The sequence below is a fragment of the Lissotriton helveticus genome, chromosome 3_1, assembly GCF_964261635.1.
Source record: "Lissotriton helveticus chromosome 3_1, aLisHel1.1, whole genome shotgun sequence".
Lineage (NCBI taxonomy): Eukaryota > Metazoa > Chordata > Amphibia > Caudata > Salamandridae > Lissotriton > Lissotriton helveticus.
In genome coordinates this window covers 1,838,479,550-1,838,506,912 of record NC_136061.1, presented here as the reverse complement: position 1 = coordinate 1,838,506,912, position 27,363 = coordinate 1,838,479,550, and the positions used below count along the sequence as shown (strand labels likewise).

The 27,363-nt window shown below is 48.0% G+C and overlaps 1 protein-coding gene across 1 annotated transcript in view; it reads left to right on the top strand.

The window, feature by feature from the left end:
* The window catches only part of LOC144823882 (mucin-5AC-like), a 663,881-nt gene that overhangs the window by 535,412 nt on the left and 101,106 nt on the right, over positions 1-27,363 (top strand). The window contains exons 36-37 of the mRNA XM_078682770.1: positions 10,955-11,062; positions 20,066-20,196. Coding sequence (XP_078538896.1) covers positions 10,955-11,062; positions 20,066-20,196 — 239 coding nt within the window. The remainder of the gene's footprint in view (positions 1-10,954; positions 11,063-20,065; positions 20,197-27,363) is intronic.

Genomic DNA, 27,363 nt, shown 5'->3' with positions numbered 1-27,363 from the left:
CAGCTGCAGCACATATTTTGGACAGTTTGGCCTTTTTGATGATCGCTATGATCTCATGGAGAGGTGCTTCCCCACTCACCCGCAAATTTTCCTGCACACTGGGTTTGACCGTGTGCATTATTATCTGATCTCGTACTAAGTAATCATGCAGATGGCCGAACTTGCAATTTACGGACAGTTTTTTGAGGGCTGCGACATAGTCCTCCACCGTCTCTGTGTCGCTTTGTTTTCATTGGAAGAAATTGTATCTACCTATGGCCGTGCAAATGACTGGCTGGTAATGACCGTCTAGGTCATCCTATGCATGTTGGAATATGTCTTCATCAGTTGCCGTTCTCGGTTTTTTGACCATGTTCTCATACACCCGTAACCCCTCCGGGCCAAGACTGTGAAGCAGTATTTTCTTCATGCGTGTACTGGAGAACTCTTCTTCCCTTTCATCCTCCAATGCTGATAAATAGTTGAGGAAGTAACGCTTTCAATCCGCCCATTTCATGGCCGGTTCGTCTGGCTTGGGGAGGAACGGTACCGGATTGGTCAACAAGAAGGTCTAGGCACACATTGCAAAGGACTGGTGAGTGTCCGGTTATGAGGATCGTCACTGGGGTACACGGCTGGTAGTGTTAGACTGTGATGGAGGCACGTGTGGAGGCACCCAAGGGAAGCTCACACAGGCATCCATGGATTTCAGCCTGTGACTCTGGGCCACAGTGGTGGTATGGAGCCGCCGTGACTGTGTCACTGTGGAGGTAGATGCAGGAAACACTGTATGAGGGGTTGCTTGAAGGCAGAGCAGGGGCCGCCTGTTGGAGGCGGAGCAGCGGTATGAGCTTGGGGCACTCTTTGACTGAGGCGCATGCAGGGAGCACCATTTATTTGCATGATGCTCGTGCACGCAGGCTCCTTTGGCAGTTGTGGAGTGGTGGCGCTTCGTGCAGTGTGCGTGCGTTAGAGTCCATGACTACGATCGTGCTGCTCTCATACCTCCATTCCTGGTTGGCAGGATGCCGGGATATAGTCACAGCCACAGGCTGGATGCAGGTGTGCAAGCCGCTCTCCATGTGGCCGTTGCGGGGACCGGCTTCTAGACCGCCCGCAGCAGTTGAGGCGGCACTCGGAGCAGCGATGTCGGCGGGGTCTGTTCAGGCTCGTCGCCAGTCTGTGGTGATATCAAAAGCCCTCTGGGAAGGAACGACAGAGGCCGCTGGCAGGTACAAGTAGCTTAATTCATAAAGTGGGAGAGCCTTGTGTGTCTTCTCGGCAGTGTCCCCTCCCCTTGTGCGCACGCCTCGGATTTCCCTTGAGGCACCATGCTGGTCACGTGGGTGCCGAGCACTAGACTGCGACACCACAGTAACCAAATACAAACCTCGCTTTCTCATTAAATCGGGCCTGTAACTATATACACAGAAATATTTTGCACTGCTTTCTCCTTTCTAAGCATCAACCACACATCACCTCCATAACTTCGCTATGTACTTCCAAACCAACTCAGGTCAGCACTGCTGGTCAAAATGCTTTTGTGGCAACTAGTAAATAAATAATGATGTGAGGTTAAGGAGAAAGCAAGGCACTATTTGGCTCTATTTGGAGCTTTGTGCAGGAAAACAACAGAAGGAAAATCCCTAGCATTGATCACCTCCAAAGCATGGAATGCTATGCCCGTCTCTCTCAGGCCCCAAAACAACTTTCTAAGTCTTCACTTGCAGCTGAAGATTTATTTAATTTATCTAGCACTGTAATATTGAGTACCTGCCTTAACCTTTTTGTTTCTCCTTAATGGGGAGGGAGTAAAAGCACCTGGATATCTCTTGTAGAAGTTTATGTTTTAAAAAACTTAAGATGCCCCATTTAGTCGAATAACTTATGGTCACATGTTCACTATGTGTTCTGTTTGACCCTTCGCTCATATTGCATTCTAAGATGTACTTGTTCTCATTTGGCAGTGAAAGGAAACTACATGTATGTAAGTTTCCAAAAGGATTTGTGTTAAATTCTGGACTATATTGTATTTCAGGATAAATACCTTACTGAGCAGCAAGAAGGGTATTAACAGAATAAACAATCAGTTTGGCAAGATAATATTTCAGACGTATACAAATAAGAAAGTGTTATCCAGTGGAAAAGTTCTTTCTTTGCAACTGAAAGTCAGGGGTCTGGAATATTTAATAATCACATAATGGAAAAGCTTCAAAATATAAAAATCAAATATTAACGCGGATTGCAGCCTTAGGTCAGTGTGCATGTCGTTATGAACAATGAATGAGTTCGTTTTTGGATCGTATAATGCTTGTGCTGGACCTGGCCTGGTCTGGCCTTGGTACAGCAGGATGTACAGTGTAGGTGGTCTTTGCAAGTATATATAAAACACTTATCATGGTACCAGGTGCCTCACAACATTACTATAAGGCACCTTCCATTTCTGCCCAGCATGGACACACCCTAGCCTCTGACACTGTAGACTTGTGAAGCAATCATTGAAGACGCGGAAGTCAGTTCAATCTCATACAGCACAATGACATTTACATTTTGAGGCTTTCGTTTTTCTGTTATAACGTTCAACAGAAATTACACTCAATAAAACAAAAACACCTGGCTTCAGAGAAATCAAGGTTACAAAATCTTGCAATAATATATATGCTATTAATAAAAACACTTATCTTCCACAGATAAAAATCGAAGTTTCAAAGAAGGTAAGATTACGATGGGAAAGCAAGAAAAGGGGAGTCCTGTGTTAAGTCACTAACTCACTACGGAGTCATACTTGTCAACGAATTAAGCCCCCATGTGCACACTAACATAACGTATGTAATAGGAGTATATCCATCCTCCCAGACAACCTGTTCCTCTACCTGTGGCATTGCGTATACTTGAGAAGTCACCATTAGTTATGACTTAATTTTCCTCATGAGTTACGTCACAAATCAAATTAATTTCGTGATCAGGGTCTCAACAGTGTAATTTGTCATAGATCACATGTTCATCAACTGCGTTAGTGGTTATGAATATTAAACAAAGCTATTTTATATTTACATGCGTTATGTCGATTGCATAACATACACTACAGTACTTAACAGCAATGGCCACATCCCGCAGCAGTCACCCCAAAAAACATCATAGGAAAAAGATGTCCCTAGGCACGATGAAGCCGTTACAGTGCCACTTTCTCTCTGTGATGAATTGCATATTTTTATCTGTCTCCTGCAACTTTTCATTCTGCAAGGACGAGAAAGGGAGGGCGGGAGCATGGTTTGGATCAAGGAGCTCTAAGCAAGGGGAACAAGAAGCTGCCACCATTGCCGAAGCCGGTGTCCAGCAAGTGCCGGCTTCCTGCAAATGCGGACCAAAGAAAACAACGATGCCTTTGAATACAAGGGCAAGGCGAAACGGAAATTAACAAAACCAAAGAAAAATATGTTGCATTCATACACAAGGGAAATGGATTAAAAAATAAAATACATTTACCTTTGCAGCGTGTTAATACAATTTAAACAGAAAGAAACCAGAACAAAAGAACAAAAAAAAACAATACCTGACCTGCAGTAGCCAGATGGGAGGAGGGAAGAGAGGCCATCAAAATGCTCTTTGATTGAAATCACCGGAAAGAGAGCTAAACACGCACAGGAGGGACTTTCATAGAAATGCACCAGTAAGAAGCCAGCATTTCTGAATGCCACAGATACTAACCAATGGCAATCGGTGGGTTTGCCAAACCCCACAGTAGAGATATAACAGGTTGATCGAAGCTCGACCTAAAAAGGGGTTCAATTGGACATTCTAATTGTGAAATGTGATGGAAGGAAGGTTAGAAAATCCATCTCCGACCGTTCACCTTGTAACCCAAGTAGATCATCTGCGGCGTCCTCCGAGGATCCTCCCTCAGCCCCACCCTCTTCAACATGTACATGACCCTTCTGGCCAATACAGTCAGATCGCAAGGACTTAACACCATTTCCTAAGCCAATGACACCGAACTCATCTTCCCGCTATCAGAAGACCCCTCCGCCACCAGAGCCAATTTCCACTGGTGCATGATGAAAGTCGCTGACTGGATGAAAGACAACTGTCTCAAGCGCAACACAGAGAAAATGGAAGTCCTCATCTTTGGAATTAACACCTCGCCATGGAACAACACATGGTTGCCTGCTGAACTTGGTCCATCGCCCACCCCGCCAAATAACACCCGCAACCTCGGCATCATCTTGAACAGTAAGCTATCTATAGAGAAACAGTTACACGCAGTACCATCCACCTGCTTCCGCACCCTGCACATGTTCTGGAAGATCTTCAGGTGGCTCCCAGTCAACCCGGGAAGACCATCACGCAGGCCCTCATCACCAGCATATTGGACTACAGGAACACACTCTACGTAGGAAGCACTGCATGCCTCCTGAAGAGACTACAGATAATACAAACCTTAGCAGCAAGACTCATATTTGACCTCCCCTGACAGGCCCACACCCCTCCCCACTTCAAAAAGCTACACTGGCTCCTGATTCAAAAGAGATGCCAGGTCAAGATAGTAACCAACACATACAAAGCCCTGCACAACAAAGGACCAGCATATATCAACAAACGCATGACTTTCCACCAACCAACCAGACACCTACAATTCACCTCCCTCTTCCCTGCAGAGATGCCCCGGATCCACCAAGACAACAGCGGGGGGCGCTCCATCTCACACCTAGCGGCCAAAGCTTGGACCGCCTCATCGCTCTAGCAATTAAGGAAAGGACTCAAGACGTGGCTGTTTGAATGAACATCTCACCATGACGCAGTTAACATCTCCAGCGCCTTGAGTCCCTCACCAGTGATTTGCTGCACTTTAACAATTCTTGATTGATTGATTGATTGATTGATTGATTGATTGATTGTTCGAGACAATAGGGTGAGAAAACAAGCTAATACACATTTATTAGCTAAAACCACTCTGATTGATAAATGGCCTCTTTCAAATAACTAATTTGTAAAAAAAAAAATGAAACTGCTTTACGAGATATTTGAGAATAGTACTACTTGGTACCTTCTTGTGGGGCGTAGGGGCCAACCACATTGCACTGCGAACATGTACTCAATCCACCTACTGTGGCGGGATAGCAGCAGCTGGCATTTTTACTTATTACGCAGCTTCCCACCTCCTCAACATTAACGAATATTGGTGCAATCCTCGGACAGACCCTGCATTCTCAGTGGAGAGAATTATGATGGAGGAACAGTCATTGCTGGAATTGCTATTTAGGCACAGTCACCTGGTTCCCATCCCCCTGTTTCTAATCCCCTCCCCATTTTCATCCATCCTCCATTGGGGACTTGTCCTTATATGTTTGTCTATGCAACTGTAACTAAATGTAACTATGCGAAACTGTTATTCTTGTTATCCCTGACCTCGGAGACCTGAGCAACATGGCTGATGCCCGGAGGAGCTGCTAGACAGCTATAGAGGAGATTGGCCCTGGTTTTCCCCCTCGGCTGCCACCTACCCAGCCGGTCATTGGGCACAGTTCTCCTTGTCTCCCCGCTGTGTGTCCTTCCTCCCACCCCCTCCGACAAACTACTTTTAAATTGTTTTTTGCCTGTGCTTTTACTATGCTCTTGTAACAGATGTAATTTGTATCTTGAAACTCAATGTTTCTCATGGAAAGTGCTCTGATACCTACGGGTATACTTACTCTTAACATTAATCAATAATAAATGTAAGTTAAAAAACATGCATTTAAATGTTTTATTTTAGATATAATTACATATATATCTATATATATATATAACTATAATATAACTATAAAAATAATGTATATATAATAAGTTAAAACGTTAAAATTAATTAAAAAATATATATATTTTACACTACATTAAATATACCAATAATGAAAAAATTGCATAGCGTAAAAGATAACATTTCTATTTCCACTCCAACAAGTGGTACAGTAGTGAAAATGTTGGATAGCGTATAAATAAAAGTTACTATTCCCAATCCAGCGAGTGGAACAGTAGGGAAAGCGTTGAATAGCAGGAGGGTAGAAATTACTATTCCCACTCCAGTGAGTGCAAGAGTAGGGATAGCGTTGGGTAGCGGGGGAGTAAAATTTACTATTCTCACTTCAGTGAGTGCAACTGTAGGGAAAGCATTGGATAATGGCAGGGTAAAATTTAATATTCCCACTCCAGTGAGTGCAACAGTAGGGAAAGCGTTGGATAGCGGGACGGTAACATTTACTTTTCCCACTCCAGTGAGTGCAACAATAGGGAAAGCGTTGGGTAGTGGGAGGGTAAAAATTACTATTCCCACTCCAGTGAGTGCAACAGTAGGGAAAGCATTGGATAGCGGGAGGGTAAAAATTACTATTCCCACTCCACTGAGTGCATTAGTAGGGAAACTGTTGGCTAGCAGAAGGGTAAAAATTACTATCCCCACTCCAGTGAGTGCAACAGTAAGGAAAGGTTTGGATAGCGTAGGAAAAAAATTAATATACCCACTCCTCAAATATAATTAATATTAATGAACAATTAATTATTTTGTTAAAATATTTACCTCCCACCATTTTCCCCTATAAACATCACCTACAATATTGTAACATATTAATTAATTCACATAATTAATTCACAATTAATTAATCCATTAATTACAATTAACAATATAACTATATTCACAAATTAATTGTTAATAATTATTATCTAATTAATTACTAATTAATGAAAAGTATTACACAATTAATATAATAACGAATTAATTAATTATTTATTAATCAATTAGTAATCAATTAATATTAAAATAATTAACTTAATTAACAATATACATTATTAGATATTACATTATTAAGTAATAACATAATAAATTACTTTATTTCAATTAAATAACTTCCCACCCTATTCCCCTATAAACCCACAACCCGCTACAGAATTAAATTACACAAAAATATTTAACATATAATTAATTCATTCTAAATAATGCTAAAAATACATATTATAATTAAATTACTTCCCACCCTATTCCCCTATAAACCCACAACCCGCTACGGAATTAAATTGCGCAACAATTGATTAACATAAAATTCATTACTTTTACAAAATTCAAACATACATTACAAAAATAATACATACTTTTAACACATATACTAACACTTAAAACACACACAAAAAATTGATAATATTTACTTAGATATTGTGGAACTCAATATTTCTTACCTGTATTTTGATATTCTGCACCACTATATTTTTGGAATTCAATATTCTGTCTATTCGATATCACAAACTCGATATTCTGTCCAGTCGATATTTTTTTTCAATATTGTGACTAGTTACCGCCAGGGAAACCAGGGCGCCACCTGTCGATATGGTGCATGGTGTCATTCCAGTCCCCTCCTATCACTGACAAACCATCAGGCAAGGTTCCCCACAGACTTATGACTTTCTCCTTGAATGTATGTCCAAGTGCGGGGGTGGCGTAAAAACTGCCTAGCACGAGGTACTCCCCATATAGCGTACCAGCAACTATGGTGTATCTCCCACTAGAATCCTGCCATGTCTGAGCACACCTAAAGGGAATCCTGCAATGGATAAGGATGGGTGAACCCCGTGACCCTTGGACGAACCCAGAGTGATATATTTGGTCGAATCCATAGCGTGCCAGGCAGGGGGCTCTCTTGCCCATCATGTGGGCCTCTTGCATCAGCAGTATATCAACCCCCAGTATCTTGGCTTGTTTCAACACTGCTCCCCTCTTCAGTTTATCTGGCATCTCCCTTACATTCCAGGTCGCTATGTGAATCATACCAGAGCGAGCCATCTGTGTATCTGTCATTAGTAAATCTTGGGGAATGGTAGTGTACATGAGAGTGGTGTGTGGAAGCAGAAAGACACCCATGCCTGTGTCTAACCATCAACAGATATAAGCCATATAACATGAACATCCCTAAACCCCTCCCACTAGCACCATACCTCGAGGAACTTGAAGCATCTGTTGCAGTGGGGGCTCTGCCAGGACCCCAATGTTGGGTCTGGGAGGTCTCACACCAACGGAGTCCCAAAAACACCATCTCCCCAACCATCAGTCTTTAGAACGTGCGGGTGGACCTCATGAGGGCCAACCGTGACATTCAGTTCCCCGCACGTAGGTTGATCCCAGAACTGTCAAGGCACATTCTTAATATCTAATTCTAACATGAGAGAAGAAAGTCTTCTACTTGTGTCTGGGAGTGCCAGTTCCATTGCAATTGGTGTCTCCGCTTCGATTAATGTTTCTTCGGGTGGCCCTGTCTGGTGCTCTGAGAGGAGTCCAATTCCAGCAGAGGTGGAGTGTTCGGCCTGAGTGAGGTAGTTTCATCCATCCATTTGAAGACCTCTTCTGGGGTGTCAAAGTCTTGGACATATATATGACTCGCACTAGTGGGGGGTACAGCAGCATGTATTGGATGTTGAGGTCTCTCAGTTTGTGCTTGGCGGCCACAAAGGATTGACGCTGCTGTTGCGCGAGACGTGTACAGTCTGGAAATATCATAATATTCTGCAAGTCCTGGATCAGTTTATCTTTTTGGCCCAGGGCTACTGTAAGACTGCAACTCTGTCTGATTAGTTCAGGAGCTTGGCAATGATCAGACGGGGCCGAGCTCCAGGGGAAGGCCTCCTAACCAGGGCTCTATGGGCTCATTCTACAACAAAAGATGGAGAGAGGGACCCTTTCGGCATCAATGAGCGCAGCCATTGTGCTACAAATGTTGTCATGGAGGTCCCTTCACAATCCTCGGGGAAGCCCATGAAGCGTTGGTTATTGTGTTGCGTGCGGCCCTCTGCATCCTAAACTCTTGTCGCAAGTTCTTGAGGGATGACAGTTAGGCAGTTGACTTTTTGCTGTAAGGTTGTAACTGTGTCTTCCACAACCAACACTTGAGTCTCCACATCATTAATCTGGTCTACTGCTATGCAAAGGTCCTGACGTAGGAAAGAGACTTCTGTGCCCGCTGCACCAATTTTGGCATCTAGCATGTCGCAGGACTGGGTAATCGCTGCCAGCAGGGCTGCATTATCTGGGATTGGGTCTCCCCATCTGATCCACATGTTGCGCTGCGCGGGCGGTCGTGTATTGGTCCAAAGTGCTCTGCTTCATCGAAGACGCGGGCACTTTGTCCTTTGCCATGGTGACTATGATGGTAGATCCCTGCAACCGACCCACCTGGGGTCTTGACAGAGTGGGAGAAGGGGCACCAGGAGTCGGCCCTCACGGACTCAGCCTGTCCTGGGCAGCAAGCCGCACCGGGCCTACCATGGCTGCATCCACCACCCAAGGACCGACTGCAAGTGGACCCTCTAAGAGGATCTCACCCACCGGACAACCAACTCCTGGTAATTCCCCCTCACCCTACTTGTATTCAGTCCATGGCAAATCAAAGGGGAAGGCCCGCCAGCGCCGCCCACGCCGGCGCTCTCCGCGTGATATCCCTGTGGCCAGCAGCCAATCGGGCAAGCACCAGAGCCCTGCGCTTGGAAGATGGCCCTCCTTCTACAGCCACAGGTCCTAAGTCCCGATGGCCACGCATTCACGGGTGGCACCAGTCACACCCAACGCCGCTAAATATTTCAGGGCTGTTTGCTTCCCCCACTGCAGCCGGATGGCCCCCCCACCAGGCTACAGCAACTCACCGCTCCCTCTGGTTGTAGTCAGCCGCCGGACCTGCTCTCATGCTCAGCTCTACTCAATGTACTCTCCTGGTCGTCTGGCCCACTGGGAGGCTGCGTCCTCCAGCAGCACCCGCCGTCCAAGGGGGCTTCTCTGCCGACCTCCGCCGTTCATCAGTTGAGGGCTTCTCTTCCAGGAGTGGCCTATTCCCGGACACTGAGGTCAACACGGTGGGCGCGCCAGTCGGCCCATGGCAGCCCAGCCTTCCCGGGCCATGCGGGGCTGCCAAGCTCAGCCACAGACAATAGAGCAGCCAGCCCCCACGGCACCCCCAGGACAGCCGCTGGGTCCCAGCAACCGCCCTCCCAGCGGAAGGCAGCCAATTGAGCACCAGGGATTGCTACGCTCAGGCCGGCCCAGCAGATGGGTAGGCATCGTCATCTACTGGGCAGGCCCACTTAGGCACGTCACCAGATGTTAGGGAGCGCTATCTGGGGTCAAAGCTTCATCGTCAGAGCACAACACATCCCACAGTCTCCGATCTTATATTGGGTTGGGCTAGTCTGGGCACCAGATATGGGAAAATAGGAAGGATTTTGACGGATATTTATCACGATCGGCCAGAGTGCTCTAGAAGGCGCCCGCCATGTTGGCTCGTCCGGCCATGCCCCTCCACTATATATTGAGGCACATTTTTGCAAAAACGTCTGACTACTTTCTTATCCACTTTCTTTCCTCCCACAAAAAAAGTGTTTTTGTTTATTTGTTGCACTCGCTTATATCACTAGCTTATTTTTAGAACCAGTATAATGTTAGTGAAGAGTTACAGGCCATCATCTCCACCCTCACTCACAAAATTGTTCCAAAACAAGTGTGCGTGGCGCTCTGACTGCCCTGCATCCTCAACTTACTTAATTATCGAGAAAAATGTGAGAAAGGTCATGGGCTGGTGGTGAGGTGGGGCTGATATGCAGCTTTTTACAGCAAAGGACTAACAAAACAAAATTAGACCCCGGAAGCAAGTCAACCATGGGGCACAGACAACTGTATGATACACCTTATAATGAGTATGAATTGTCTAGAATGTTTCTCAAACACTGCTTATAACCAGTTTAAACAGTACACTATAGATTCACTGGAAAGCAGTAAACTTTAAAACTGTGCTTTATGGACTAATGTGCTAGATACGTTAATGTTGAAGTATGCCTAGCAAGAGCTCTTAGAGTATATTGTCTTTCTACATATGCGGCAAAGCTGAAACCAGCCCCACGTATGTCCATTGTGATAATAGCAAAACAACTGGTGAAATTACGATAATCTCAGATATTGTAATTTTACCCATAGGTGCCCCTGTGAATGCTACAGAAATTTACAGAACAACCGAGTCCAGCGTTACCACAAAAACTACTGCACGCTGCTTCTGTGAAGTGAATGGTACAAATTATCATCCAGGTAAGAGCAGAATTTTAACATATGTGAATTAGTGGTTGCAGCTGTTCGCATGCATGCGTGGCTCCATCTGTAATTGCGAAAATCGGCCTTTTAATTTTTTAAGCCCATTGTCCATGTGTTACTCAATAGAAAGAAATAATCAGCGCATTCCAGAATATGAATACATTGTATAACCATAAATAAATAGACATCTCACCCCCTTTTGCTAAAATGTTTATGCTCCTGACTCTTTCTTTTGGGTCCAGGTAAGGCTACAACCCCTGTTCGACAATGCAGACAATGGTGTTGGAAGGCCTGTCAGACTCTTACTTTGATCAACTTCAAATGTTCATGCACATTCCACTCCCTCTAGAACAGTACATTCAGGGAGGCCAAAAAGAACTTTCAAAGCTGAAAATGGCAGTTCAGAAAAATCAGCAAACACATATCTCTTGATATACAAAGTCAAAAACAAGCCTAACACTGAGCAATACTGAGCATGTCACAACTAAAGCTAAACTCTGCTGACCCAATAATACATTCAGAAATGTCATTAAATCATGACTAATCCGGCGTAGAGAGAAGACTTCAAAGGATGGGCTATTAATGCCACACAAACAAACAGAAACGTATTACATTAGTAAAGCCAATTGGTCTATGCCATGAAACCTACTGGCTTTGCCAATGCTTATTTTCTGCGCGGGATAGCCTTGCAGATGCATGTGCATCTGGGGTAGCCATCTTGAAACACGCTTGTAAAATGAAACACAATGGATGAAGAGATGGCCATTGTAAATAAGTGCACATTCACGTTGGTCATCTTTGAATGCACTGCCATGAATGTATCTGCATCCTTGGCGGACTCAATTCAGCTAAAACGGAGGAGTTAATATTTGGCAACAATCCCTTGGTCTGGACACCGGACTAGGATCCTGCCCAATACCCTCTAGGAAAGCCAAGAATCTGGAAGTCATGGTTGATAACAAACTCACCATGGGGGACCAAGTGAACCAGGTGACCTCAGGCTGTTTCATGGTCCTCAGAATAATCAAAAAAATCAAGCTCTTCCTCTCAGCCAGCAACCTAAGGACGGCCGTTACGGCCCTGATTTTGTCCCGCCTGGACTATTGCAACAGCCTCTATCTTAATCTACAGAAACAACACATGTACAAGCTGCAACTGGTCAAGAATGAGGCAGCAAGATTGCTGTCGGAAACTGCTAGGTTTGCCTCGGTTAGAGGAGAGCTGAGGAAATTACATTGGCTCCCAGTCCCACTCAGATCACGGTTCCAGGCCCTCTGTGTGGTCTTTAAAGCGGTGAATGTTATTGGCCCGGAGTTTCTTAAGCACAGACTTGCATGGTACGTCCCAAGCAGAACCCTGCGTTCTTCAGGTTCTAAGTTAGTTCAAACATCCATGTTTAAGAAAACTAATTGGGGAGGCAGAACCTTTTTTCACTGGCCTCCAAAGCATGGAATGAACTCCCGTTCCAACTAAGAAACGCATCAGATCTTATTTCTTTTCGCAAGGGTTTGAAAACTTGGTTTTTCTCTCATTAACAGCATATTGCTTCCCAGGTCACCAGTACTCAGCGCCAGGACACCTCAGGGTAGCAGTGCGCTTTATAAGTACAAATAACATAACATAACTTCTTTGAAAGCATTTAGTTTTATTTATATATAATTAATTAAAAAATGGCCTGTGTGTGAACATGCCTCCACATATTCCATCTTTAAATGGGAGTTTTTATAAATATAACAAAAAACATTGAGAGATCCCTACTGCACCAGTGTTTACTTCTGCTTTGGTGGGCAGTCATCCTGGAATAGTCAGATCATTATTTTAAGATGGCTGGTTGCCAATATGTCGGGGTAGCAGGAAACTAAGAAAAAATGTTAAAATTCTAAATAATAAACCTGGTGGGTCTTGGAAACAAGAAGAACTTGGTGAGGGCGGGAAAGGGTTATGAAGAAAATAGGTTGTGTAGAAGGATGAAATAGTCCATTCCTGACACAGAAAACAAGGTATGACATCAGCAGAGAAATAATACAACATCCAATCAAAACACTGTGAGACCAAAATGGGCTGACCAAATAGAGACATGATGTGGTGGATAAAAATAATTACTCCCAAATGATTATGACTATCATTTAGGTTACTGTCCCTATGTTACAGCACATTTGACTGCTTGTAGCTTAAGACATGAGTATGGTGTTTTTAGAAAAACAGTACAGTAATATGAAATACTCGATCAAAGAGAGTTTACGATTGAAAATATCATTATTTCTTAGTGAGAGGAATTTCTCTATTCCAGTTGGTCAGAACTTCAAATATTCACATAAAAACTTTGGGGCCCACCAGTAGGAGGGGAGGGGGGTGGGGGGGGGGGGCAAGCACTGATCACAGACACAAAAATGGTGTGACAAAGGCCGCTTTTTTGGAAGCAGGTGCACCTTAAACATCACAAACCTTGGCCTGTGCCGAACAAAACTATACCTCACTAAATATCGAACTGCCTAACAACCCCCCACCCCTAAATGGTTACCCAAAATTGCAACATCAACACAACATCTCACCTGCAACAAGCTCCCCTGCCTAACTAACTATAATGTTGACCTCAGTGTTTCTCACCACCTGCCAAACAGCCCAGGACTCTTGCAATGCTCTCCCCCATTTTTAAACTAGGAGAAGCGCCACTCAAAAGCCGCCTAGCGACTTTCGACCCCCCCATAGGACTCCTGCCCCCTCGGATATCTGCGCACCCCTAACGCCAAATCCAGAGCTTCCTTCATCTGAACAATGTACAGCTCCATCCCGTGCCGAGATAAGTGGACCCCATCCTCCCTAAAAAAGTACACTGCCCTGTACCTACGCTCAGGATGCTCCATCCTACCTATGCCCTCCCTGGCACAGAAATCCCTCATTTCCCTGTTGATCTTCCGCCTCGTCCTATCTATGGCCCCTGGGCACTCCGCTCCCCTTCAACACCTCCTGGGGATAAACTTGGACCAAATCACGTGACATCATGACCATTGCCTCCTTATCTCCAACAAGTCCCGCTTCATCTGCTTGACCAGCGCCAAGCCCTTACACAGCACCATGTCGTTTTCGCCCAAATGGATTAACACCACATCCGGACACACACCCCCCGCACCACATTGTTCAACAAGGGCATCAACTCATGCCAACGCATTCCCCCCTTTCCCTGCCAATGACATCTAAACAAGCGGTCATCCAGTTCAAAGTTAAGTTTCCGATGCTTGTCCCACTCAGCCCTTTCTGCCCGCTTGGCAAAGGAGTGTCCCACAATGTAAATTTCCAGCAACGCCACAGCCGGCCCCACCACAGCACCTGCAAAGACACACATGTAAGAGGGCGAAACAACAATTCAAAGTGCCCCCTCCACCTCCCGCATCCTGACGTATGTCCGGTAGCAATCTGACTTCCAACGCCCCAACCTCTTGATCTCCTCCTTCCCCCAGCCTCTCCATGCCGCTTCAGTCGCTGCCCCAATCCGAAATGAATGCATCCCAAACGCCTTTGGGTCCTCACCCATACACCGCAGGGCGTTCCGCAAGACCCACAACACCTGCGCCGCCGTCACCCTGCCGATGTCCTTTCGACCAAACACCTCCTCCCCCAACACTCTACGGCCGTCCGCCAACCGCCGACCCCACGTCATGGGTCACACCCCTTCCATGCCCCAGAGCCCAGCACCACCCAAGTCCCTTCCCCCGTTGATCCATCTTGGAGCTTCGCAAGCGCACCGCCACCTCCCGGGCCCGTACCTCCACATCCTCCCACAAGATCCCCGGCCCCCCTTTCTGACCCACCAACTCGGAAAACCGGAAAGCTCAAAAAACAGCCATGACATGAGCGTCGAGAACAACACAGTCTCCTCCCCATTCCGGCACACTGACGGCAGCGCGGACAACAAACCCCCCAGTAGGGTCACCGTAATGGGCCGACGCTGACTCACCCACGCACCCCTCTCCCTCGCCCAACCTTCCAACAATCGAGCCCCAAACTCCCCTGCCGACGGCGGATACCCCCACCAAAGCTTACCCATGAACGCCACCTCCGACAACTTGCCCGCAATCGTCACCCTGGACAAACCCCTGTCCATCAAGGCCAGCATGAACCGTACCACCTGCTCCTCCCGCTGCCAACGATCCCCGTGCCTTACCGCACCAGACCGCCCAAACTCCTCCCAAGCCTGAACATACGCCTTCCAAGTGGAGGCCGCCACCAACGCCCTCACCAGTTGAACGACCCGGCGTCTCCCACGGACCAAAGCTCCTTCGGGACCGGCGTCTTGACCTTCTCCGCCTCCATGGCTAGCCCATAGAACCTCTGCCACTGCGAACAAGACACAGCATCCGCAATGTCATTGTCCACCCCAGAGACGTGACGGGCCTGAAATAAAATGTAATTCTCCAAGCAACGTAGCACAAACACCCTCATCAGCTTCAACACCTGCGGGTCCCTGGCCGACGGCCTGTTCACCACCTGCACCACTGACATATTGTCAACCCTGAACAAGACCCGCTTGTGGGCCAACTCAGGCGCCCACACAGTGACCGCCACCACCAACGGGAAAAACTCCAGGAACACAATGCTACAGCCCCCCGCCTGCCAGCGGCCTGCCCAGTGCAAACCAAAGCCACCAACACCCGCCGCATCCGAATACAGCATGACGTCCCACTCCCAATCCTCCGCCGGAGCCATGGGCACACCATTGAACCGCCCCAGGAACGCCAGCCACATCCGCAAGTCCTCTTTCGTCCCCGCCGACAGACGCAAATGGTGATGCGGCAACGTCAATCCGGACAACGCCAACCCCAAACGCCTGCAGAACGTCTGGCCCGCCCACACCACATGGCACTCGAAGTTCAGATGACCGAACAGAACTTGCACCTCCCGCACCGTCACCTTCCCTTTGTCTAGCATTCCGCTCACCAACGTCAACATCGCCGACCTCTTGTCCTCCTGTAGGCGTGCTTCCATGGCCGCTGAGTCGAGCTCTATACCAAGAAAGGACAACACCGTACTGGGACCGTGCATCTTCTCTGGTGCCAGGGGAACTCGGAAGTAGCCCATGAGGTCCGTAAAACCGTCCAGCTGCTGCTGGCAGTCCGTTGAACTGGGCTGCCCCACCAAAAAGAAGTCATCCAGGTAGTGTGTCACCGTCTCAGAGCCTGTGCGCCTGGAAAAAGCCCACTGCAGAAAGGAACTGGACCGCTCAAACAATGCACAGGAGATAGAGCAACCCATAGGCAGCGCTTTGTCAACAAAAATGCCCCCGTCGAACTGGATCCTCAGCAACTGGTGATCCTCTGGGTGCACCGGAAGCGGGCAGAAAGCCGACTTAATGTCACACTTCGCCATCAGAGCGCCCGGCCCGACCGCTGCCACGAGCTTCCGCGCCACGGACGAGTACGACACCGACGCGAGCTTGGCCGAGATGAAATCATTCACCGCCTCCCCTGCAGGCCACGACAGGTGCTGTAACAGCCGGAACTGCCCCTGCAACTTTTTGGGCACCACCCCAATCGGGAAGATGATCAAACCTGGCAACTGCGGCTCTGCAAAGGGACCCACCATCCGGCCCTCCGTCACCTCCTTGAATAGTTTGTCCCGCACAATCCCCTTGTGCGCATTCACTGACTTCAGATTGTCCCCCCAGCGTAGCCCAACCAAAACCCCTCCCGAAAACCCCGTCGCAACACGGCCGCATCATCCGCCCGCGGATACGTCGCCAGCCAAGGTTCCATCCGCTCCAGCCTAACCGGCGTACAAGCCTTTTCCCAAAGATCCTGTGCCCCCTCAACCCCCCCATCCCCCGCTCAGCGTCCCCCCACTCTGATTTCCCCCCGCCGCAGACTGCTGCCCTGGCGGGCCTCTGACACCCCAGCAGCGAACCACCGGATGTCGCCTCCCACACTTGGAGCACTCGTGCCACACGCCCCCTTGTTAAAATCCCAGCAGGCCCCAACCGTATTCTGCCCGGCAGTCTCTCCTTGCCCCACCCCTCCGCGGGTGGGGCGGCTCGAAAAGGGGGTCGGCACAAGCGGCAAACCACTGGCCGTGTTGACGGTGCGCCCAAACTTCGCCCCGCCCATAGTCTTCTGGTACAAGTCAGAATCCAGCTTCCCCCACTTCGCCTCCGGGTCGGCCGCCATTTGTGCCCGGAACTCCTCATCATAGTGGGACCAGGCGTACCCACCGTAGGTCACCTGTGCCCTATGCACCACATCCAAGTACTTGAACAATGCAATGTCCGGGAACTTTTCACAATATACGCTAGCGTATATGAGGAAGGCCGCCGACCAATTATCGATCATCAGGGGTACTTTGGGGCGCCTCACCAACTCCTGCTCCTCCTCCTTGGACCCCTCTTTAGAAGTCAGCTCCCGGTGCAACAGCTTCAAAATGTCCACGTATTCCCCCTTCCATATTTTCTCCTTCGTATCCAGCGACAAATGTGCCCCCAGCGGCTTGGTCTCTCCCATGTACGGGAGCTTGCGCACCGGCACCACGCAACTCTCCTTCCCCTCGACCGCGGACTCCCCTGCCTTTGCGCCACCTGCCGCCGGCTCCCCACCCGCGCCCGACCCGACGCCACCTAGCACCGCACCTCCCCACGGTTTCCCCTGTTCGTGCCCACCCTCGTTTCCTTTACGTAGCGACCTTTCACCACCGCCCCCCATCTTCCCCCCAGCATCCGTCCCCACTGACACCAGCGCACAGCCCCGCTTGCCCAAACCACACCCCGCTCTGTCCCCAACCTTACCAGGCATCAAGGTCGGCGTCCTCGCTGGGTCCCACCGCCTAACCCGTGGAGCTGAGTGGGCCGTCACTCTGGGCGCATTGTGCCTTGCGCGTACCTGCATGATATTGTCAACAACGTTACTGTTCCCCCCTCTCCCTGATCTCCCCCTCCTTCTCTGAATCTCCAGCACGCCCCACACCAACATCCTGCATCTCCCGTCCGCCCCTAGGGACTCCAGCCGATCAATCCCGCCTTCTCCCTACACACCCACATCAAGTCAGTCAGATCTACACACTCCCCCCGTCCTTCCGCAACACGTGAACCAAAAGTGTTGTCCGCAGTGTCAAAGCGCACCCCCCCCAACCCCGGCGGCCATCACAACCCTTCGGGGGGGCTGGCGGGAACCCATCCCACCACCGTCCAATGTGATCCCATGCCAGGTCCCTTATTGGAGCGCGACCGCCAGTACAAGGCAGAGCTGGCCCATCCCCTTGGTGGACTGGAGCTGCATGCTGCTCACCCGAGCGCCTCGCAATCAGCTCCTGCCAAGGGAAAAAGTGGAGTCCAGCATGCCGGGGAAAAAACGCCCCCGTCCCCCCCAACATGCCGCCCCAACCCCTCTGAGCGCCCCGCCCCCACCCTGCAGAGTGTCCCCCTCTCCGTGCCGGGTGCCCCTGCCCATCTCCCGCGCCCTCCCACCCCCCTACCCCCTCCCCCCAACCCGCCCACCATGGCACCTCAATCCCCCACCCAGCCTCCCCCCACACCCCCTCCCCCCTCCTGTACCCCCCGCAGCCCCCCTCTGCCCCCTCACCCCCCACCACCGTGCGACAGCCCCCCGCTGTGCCAGAGCCCTACCCCGCCCCCTCCCTCTCCCCAACCACCCCCCGCACCCCACCCACTCCCCCCCATGCCCTCCCCAGCAACAACGACCTGCTCGGGCCCACCATACTCGCCCCCTCCGATGACGACCCCCAGTCCAACTCACTCCCCCCGCCATCCTTGTCCCCCAGCCCTGCCCTGTCCCCTCCATCCTCCAGGTCGGATTCCTCAATAAGCAGCGGGGATCCCACCCCCCAGCATCCCTCCGCTCACCCTCCTCACTCCCTGCCCCCCTCCACCCTGCTCCCGTGCCTCCACCCTGTCCCCCACTGTTCCCCCCTGGAATTTCACCTGGCCGTACTATTCTCCCTGGTGTCCTCCGCCTCTTCCCCCCTCCCCCTGGCCCCTCCCACAAACTCAAAGCCCAGCCCCTCCACCGCCCTCCTCAACCTGCTCTGTCGCCTGGTTGCCCGGCCACACCGCCCACCCTCCCCCCGGCCGGAGCCTTACGCGGTCGAGACCGCGGAGGTTCACAAGCCAACACAGCTGCCGCGGCGCCGCTCGCAGCGCGCCGCGGCGGCCTTACCTGGATGTCGGGCCGGACCAGGTCCATGTGGCCCGCTTCCCCCAACAGCCGCAATGCCTCCTGGACCCGCCGATCAGCCAAAGCCACCATGATCCACACTCGCTCGCTCCGCCGCACAGCCAACAAAGAAACCACTCCGCAGGACCACCTCCGCTGACAGCCAGGTAACCCGACGCCGAAACCAGCACTGCACACCAAATCCGCCCGTAGCGTTATTAGCAGCACTTGTGAAACGATTGAGCTAAACACCGCAAAAGCTCGCACCCCAAACGTCCCGAGACCAGCTGCTGTGTCACTGTCACCAAAATGGTGGACAGTGACACAAAATGCCCCGTCTTGAAGGCCCCCCAGCCCAACCAGCCCAAAAGAAGCCCAAAGCCCCGCCGCCAGCCCAAACAGCCCAGCCAACTTCCCACTTTTTCTCCAGTGTCCCCCCTCCCCCTACGGGCCCCAAAACGCCCCGGGTGCGGCAGGCCTCCCGATGGTCGGCAGCCCCCCAAATTCCCCAAACATCCTGGACAAGTGAGATTTTGGTTGCAGCAAGTAACCTTTCAACATTGAGAATGATGTCTGTTTTCACAGAAAGGCCTTTCATTCGAGCTCATCAGAGAGTCCCCGACCAAACTGTCTGTTCCTGATCAATTGTAAGTTTAGGTGCACAGTGAATATGCTGTGGTTTCCTTGTGATCCCGCTGGGGATTAAAAATTAAAGCTAACATTATGTAATTGAATATATCCTGCTTTCAGAGTAAAACACATTTTCTTTAGTCCTCTTCCTGTTTTCAACTCATTAAGCTATGATTCAACAGTTTCTCTATTTTAATTTGTGTTCAATGTGCTGTAGGGGAGTACCTTTACCCCTTGACGAATTTTGTGGGCTGCGGGGGTTACGCCATCTGCGGTGATGACTGTCGGGTTCAGCGGTACCTGGCAGACTGTCTTTCCTTCTGTGGCCATGTGGATCCGCCGAGACAGGTAATTGCTCATTTATAAATCAATGAAAGTCGATCTTGAGGGACACTCATTCACCCACACTGCAGCCTGCAGTAACGCAGAAAACCTCACGAGTCATCATTCACGGTAAGTCCTGATGCAGTTAGTGCTTAAAGAGAAACTGAGATGCAGCTCACGTAAATGTTGTGCGTTTTCTTTCCTTAGAGCCTTTATCTATGAGAAATATTTATGTTTTTAGAAATATTTTGGTTAGATATTCTAAAAACTGCAAATTGTATGCAGGGCACAAGTACTAAAAAAAGAAGTGGGGGACGCGGTCACCGGAAGTGACGTCACAACAGGAAGGGACGTCACAAAAGGTGGCTCCGATCTCGTCCCAGAGAGGCCAAAAAGGTGATGTCTAGCTGTTTGGAAGGGGGGACGGCGTCCACCCTGTAAAATAAGTGGGGAGATGCCACCCACCCGCGTGGTACCCCGACTCGAGCCCTGCTATCCAGTCAGGACATTGCTAATAATTTCTAGTAATAAAAGTGTATTTTGCATTCAACTGGTTCAGACAAAGTGGTAGCGACCTAAATAATGAACTCAACGTCGTTCCAAAATGCTTGGGCGGGGTCAAAATTCCACATGGCTATCAGAAACATAAAGGAAATCTGTAAGAGTCCCATCTCGGTACAGATTGTAATCATGCGGGGGATGGATGGGAGGTCAGCTCTTGACACGTTTTCTCTACTCTTGTTAGCTGTAGTACATGTGTAACCATTCCTGCACTCTGAGCTCATGCTTCAGGATGCTTAATCCACCTGTTTTGAGCTTTTCCTTCGTAAACTGGTTGGTAAGTACAGAAAAATCTATAGAATTGCAACTGTTTCAATTCTAGAACAAGAGGTGCCTCTGCCATCTAATACAGGCCTCCAACCCTCTGCTGAGGCATTTCCACTCTCCTTGCCTCACTTTTCCTTCCCTATCCCCTTGTGCCATCCTCTGCTTTTCATGTCCCTCTAGCGTTAGAGGACTTATTTATTCATTATTTTAGAGTTTTGTAAGATGCTGCACATACACTTTTGGATGTGTTTTATCAGGTAAGGCAGAAGACTATACGTCATAGACTCTGGCCTAAGTCCCCGTGGTGCACTGAATTTCCATTAGAAAGCAAGTTTGCATAGTTCAATTTCAAACATTCCTTGCTGGTTCGGCAGTGTTTCATTTCGAAAAAAGGTTAGTGCTGGGGCATCATGTTTTGATTAGAAGCCCTTGACGTCTTGGACAGCTCTTGGATTTTGGGGGCGGGGAGGGACCCCCGATGCAGCACATTGTTATTTCCACCTCACTCATCTTTATTCCACCACCAGACAATCCCTGCCCCTTTATCACACCCTTATGTCAGCCTTTCTGGTCATTTTCAACCCTGTTTTTCGGTCTTCCTCTTTTTTCTTCTTTCAACCTTTTGTACTTTTCTCTCTCTTACTCTAGTGATACGAATCAATATGTGCAGATCCCAAAACTTTAAAGAACAAGCATTGGCATAGCCAATAGGTCTCACATTTGGGACCTTATAAGTGTTTAGCCATGCAACAGTTGATGTTGTTTAACCAAGGATATTTTGCTGTATAACTAAATACTTATAAGGTCCCAAAAGCAGGACCTATTGGCTATGCCAATGCTTGTTCCTCATTACTCTCTTGCTGTCTCTCTCCTGGCTATCCTCTTACCTCTTCTGCTCTTTTCCTGCCCACACCTTGGTACTATTCTGGGGTAATCTAGCTGGTCGTTAATTGCTTTGCATTGCAGTTGTTCTCTCCTCTCCATTAAAGAAGACATAAGATACTATGGGGCCTATTTCTATGTCGGACGGACTCAGGCCTGTCCGACATCGATCGGGAGCAGTAACCCACCGACCTGCTGTCGTGGGTTACGGCCTTGCTAATACAATGCGACCGAACAGGGTTCGGTCGCACTCCTATGCTTCACAATGCAGACATGCTTTCCAAGAGGAATGCATGCCTGCATTGAGAAAAGCAGTGGTGCAGTTCATCCCTGCACCCTGTGGCCGGCACCCCAAGGTGCCTGCCACCGGGTGCAGGGATCCACAGAGGGGCACCATAGGTGCCCCCAGGCTGCCATTCGGCAGCTTTGCACCCATGGAGCCTGCTGGGGGACCCCTAAGACAGTTTCCGACTGCCTTTTCTATCGGACAGACTGGCACGAAAAGGCAGTGATAAACTGCCATCGTACTCCCTCGGTCGTAAAGAGGCGACAGGGGGAGTACGGAAGGATTTCCGGATGGCATCCGGCAGTCCGAGTCGGATTTCATTCCGACCGAGCCCATCGGACTGGTCGGTCGGAATGGAATCCGTCCGGCTCTGACCGATTCAGTCGGAAGCCTTCCGACCCGAATCGGAATCGGCACCTATGTATTAATACCATCGCTTTACACTGCATTGCTGCATCACTTTGACCTCATGATGCGTCTACGTTAATGCAAATGGTGATATATCATACTTCAACTCTCATATCCCATTATGCAAATGTTTCTCTCTGTCCTGTACTAAGTTCTTAATTTTTGCTTTGTAACATTTTCTATAAATTTAATTCAGAAATTTAAAAAAAAAACATATCTAAGTAGGTCACCCGTACAGTCTACATTTTTCGAAAATATGCAATGCCTCAAAATCTTCAGCAAAGTTACACAAGTAAACATTCACACCGTATAAAATCCTTTTTATATAGAACTGGTCTATAGCACTGCCTAACAATTACTTAACATGAGTATGTGCCCAGACACCAACTGGTGGATAATATATTGTAAACAGAAGCTTGGTCGTTTCTCACAGTTTTTTCACGACACACTTTGGCTTTAAGCAACAACCTACTATGTAACATGCCTTTATAACCCACATCAGGTGTGTTCAAGCCTTTATCTTGTTACACATACACTACTACTTGCACTCCAAAGTTCACTGGTTTGCAAATGGCCCACAACATAATTTTCAACATGCACAAACACACTTGTCTCCAGTTATTCACCTATTTTGATTCTATACACCGACACATGTAGACACAGTAACTCAATATTGGATGTGGTGTAGGTGCTTAACTTCAAAAGATCAAGTAGGGAAGGATCACTTTTCATGCATAACCAGGGTTTGCAGGTTGCGTACCGATATGTCCCAAATAAAAAAAACATCATTCACGTGTAGAGTTGGTGGAAAAGCTGTATATCTTGATTCTCCGCTAATTAATCACGTGTTCGCATAATCATAGGGTTAGTGGTTATGCATCCTCCAGCCGGAGGTATACCCTTGGTTAAAAACAGTAGTGATCAGTGATGTGTTGGGTGTTATAACAAGAGGTTAAAATCTCGTACAGCCAGGAAAATGGTGTTTATTAGGTCTGGATTCGAGATAGGATTAAAAAGTTTGTGTAGTGTGTTAGAGAGTTATTAGGGCTCTCACACACTCTGATTAGTGATTAAAAGAGGTCGACATGTTTCAGCCCTTGGTTGCCTGGTTAGGTCAAGTGGGCTTTCATCAGGACCGAAGTGCAGGGTGTGTAGAGACCGAGGGCGTCTCTGTGAGTGGTGTCTCCTATAAAAGGTATTGTCTGCTTATATGGAGAGGTGAGGGAAGGGCTCTATTAATCCTTCTCCTAATTAGGTCACAAGGTACCTGCAATACAAAATACATAAACAGACAAGGGGAAAGGGAAGTTTATATTGGACTTGTGTACAGAAGATTCTGTTATCTATTAAAATCGCTTTTTTAGCAAAGCAACTGGAAAATGGCAATACTTCAAAAGGAACACACACAGTCATGGCAAAGATCAACTCTCTCACTTGTTATGTACCTCTCTGATGGCGTTGGTATTGTAATATGTGTTTGTGAATCAAAACATGGCAACATTTCTCTACTCATTCTGTGGATATCAATGTAATATTTCAGCTTCTCAATTGGGCGGTATAGGTAACGTAATGTTATCTGTGTATATTTACGTTTAAGTTCTAATATTACCGATCACTCTCGGATGTACACTTTCACATTCTGAATATTTACAAAACAAGGAGAAAATGTATCTTGGTAGTTAGAGCCCCAGGTTCTAAGTGCTGGTTAATAGTTTGATATTCGGTGAAATGGCGGCAACTATGCATTCACTAACTAGGTCAGACGTATGAAATAGCATTAGCGATGGGGACACATACCTTCGGTGGCTTAACTGTCAACTTTCGACCCAGGCGAAATAGGTGCAAAAAATGGCACTTGACCAAAACCTTGTTGCTAGGTGATGTAGGCGAATTAACTCATATCTCTTTGCTTCAGCACAAAACCAGAAGTGCTTAGAATTAGGTTAATTGCATGTATAATGCACTATATAAATAAAGGTGTATCTGGACATATCTAACTTCAATGGTGATCTCTCGCCGAGTTCTATGCCCACAATATCTACACTGCTTGGAGGGGCAAGACAGAATCTGTATCCTTCATTGTTTGCTTTTTTAACGGTGTTGGTCCAGGAAATACAAAATGAATGTTACTTTAAGGAAGCAGTAGCGCCGCCATAAAGTCCACATTTGTAAAGCGCACAATCACCCGTAAGGGTCTCTAGGCGCTGGGGGCCGTCGGGAAGATTAAGCGAGCTATTGCCCAAAGTCACATGGTGCTGGGCTAATCTGCCGCCGGAGCCGGGGATCCAACCGTGGTCCCCAGATTCCAGCGTCAGTCGCCCTGGCCGCGGCGCCACACCTCTTCCATACACTCTGCACCCTGGATAAATGGAGGCACCAAACCCGACAATGGCACGTAGTCTTGCACTGGCAGAAAACAGAACTTGCACGAGCCTCTTATGTGAGCTGACCGGCTAATCAGATCGGAATCTATACTTAATAACCCAAAACAGCAAATGCTGTCTCATAAGCACTTGCAGCCTTACCTAAACAGCCGATATCTATTACAAGTCAGAGTAGGACTGGGAGAAATATTTACTGCTGACAACTGTCCCACTGCTGTCACTGTTTAATTTGAGTAAGTGGTAGCAGGTGTGCCCACCGGCATTCATTTTAGGGGACCGGCACACGAACGGGAAAAAATGGAGAAAGAAAAAGACAGAAAAAAGTCACCAAGGAAAAAAAGTAGGGACCTGCAAAATAAGGGGCCAGGAGTGTCTGGCAGTGTATGAAAGAGCTCTGAGGAGACTATGCAGCCTTGGTATTCGGCGCACATGTATTTAATATCGCTGCTGTGGCTTCTGAGCTGCGCTTTAAACAAATTAAACACTGCCCAGAGTAATATGCACCGATGCGTCATTATGTCATGTGTAACACCTCAAACAGGTGCTTTTTAGAACTTGTAGCTTTGTATTTACAATGTGGGGGTCTCAAAAAATAATGATGTATAACTGCAGTGTAGGTCTTCTCTTGCTAGTGAACAATGCAAACTACAGGTTTTAGCAAAATACAAAACTTTGCCAAAAGAAGACACTTAATACCTCTGACTGGTTACACCTTGCACTGTTTATCACAGCAACTGTTTACGAGAAATGCACTAGTAGCTTTCTGACTTAATAATCGTCCAGATTATAAAATTGCTATTTACAAAGCCTCAGCCTTTTACACACACTTGTAACTCTGGGTCTGTGACCAACTCTGGGGTCAACAGAGGGTAGGGCGCTTTCCAAGTGCTGATGCCTCCCATGCAGATTGATTGTTATAGGCCAATACTCACCCAGTACACGTACAATCCAGCTGAACCTGAACCTCGGAATACCGATGGGCAGTATGTACTAAGGCAGCCATGGCGAGAGACCTCTGCTGCTGTAGATAGACCCAGAAAGTGGAGTCCGGAGAAGGGAGCAAGACTGGAGAATAATCATGTTCTCTACATCTCTGTTGATCGAGTCTGAACGCCACTGTAGCACAGCATTCACTGCTGAATGGCAGCTGCATTGGAGAAATGATATCCGGGGCAAAGCAGCAGAAGTAATAAAAATATATAACCCACTCAAAAGAAGTATGGACAATACAATGTAATTCTGTACAGTAAGGGAACTCTTTGGCATGCGATAAAAATGTAGCTGAAAAGCGACCCAATCATTGGAATCAAATTCAATGCACTGGCAGACGCTGACAAAGCAAAACGGTTTTCTTTTGTTGTGAATAGAGTATCTTTACATGCACACTGTGACCGACATACACCACCATACCTACTCCATGTATGCATACAGAACACTGCACACGGACCAACAAAATGCCAGACATAATTGTACACATGCAATGAAAAAAGACAGTGCTTTAAGTAGGAATAATGAAACACAAACACAGCCCCGCGGCCGCAAAAGTGAAACAGTACTGGGCTGACAAGTGGGAGGGGTGGGGGGAATGGGAGAGAACACACAGCGATTCCCTTGCGGGAACGAGCAAACATATGGTGGCAAAGCTCGCTACCACGAGGGGATCGCCAAACGTGCACACATTGCCATTCAAAGCAATGCAATGCGTGCACGTTTTTGGCTGAAAAGCTGAAGCTATTTCTATACGTCTTTTTCCTAAGCAAAGCATGCACGCTGCATAGGCAAGACCTAAAAAAGGACTGGGGTTCTGTTCAAATGGAGTGGTTGAGTGCACACCACAGCCTTCATCTCTAGCAAAAATAATGCATACAAAACTTTAAATGGACTTTGATTTTGACTGAAGGTTTAAGTTAGTTATTGTCCATGACTTTGTCATATTCAGATGGGTAGAAATGAATGATGCACCAGGTGTGCATCGACCATAGAGAAAGAGTCCTACCCAAGTGTGCCTGCTGTTTGCGTGTTAGACACTGATTGCTCTTATTGCACTACCACTTACCATTGGGGAAGGTCCTGTTGTGGGCAGGGTACATCCTTTTGCAAAACTCTGCCAAAAAAAGAAAGTGTATGTTCTTCATATCCACGTTAAAAAATGCACTAAAACTAGACTTTTTTAAGGTAACATTTCCTACAAAACCCATGCCAAGTGTTGGTCCATCGGAAGTGTGCAATTACAATGTCATTACTCACATCACTGCATTACCAAGTGACAGCACTCCAAAGTCTGAGTCCAGATGAGAGGCTTGAGAAGGGTACTAGAAACGAGAGCCAACCAAAATGAAACAGAAGACATAGAGTCAACATTCCCTGCCTGCCATCTCTGTATAACAATTGGAGATGCTGACA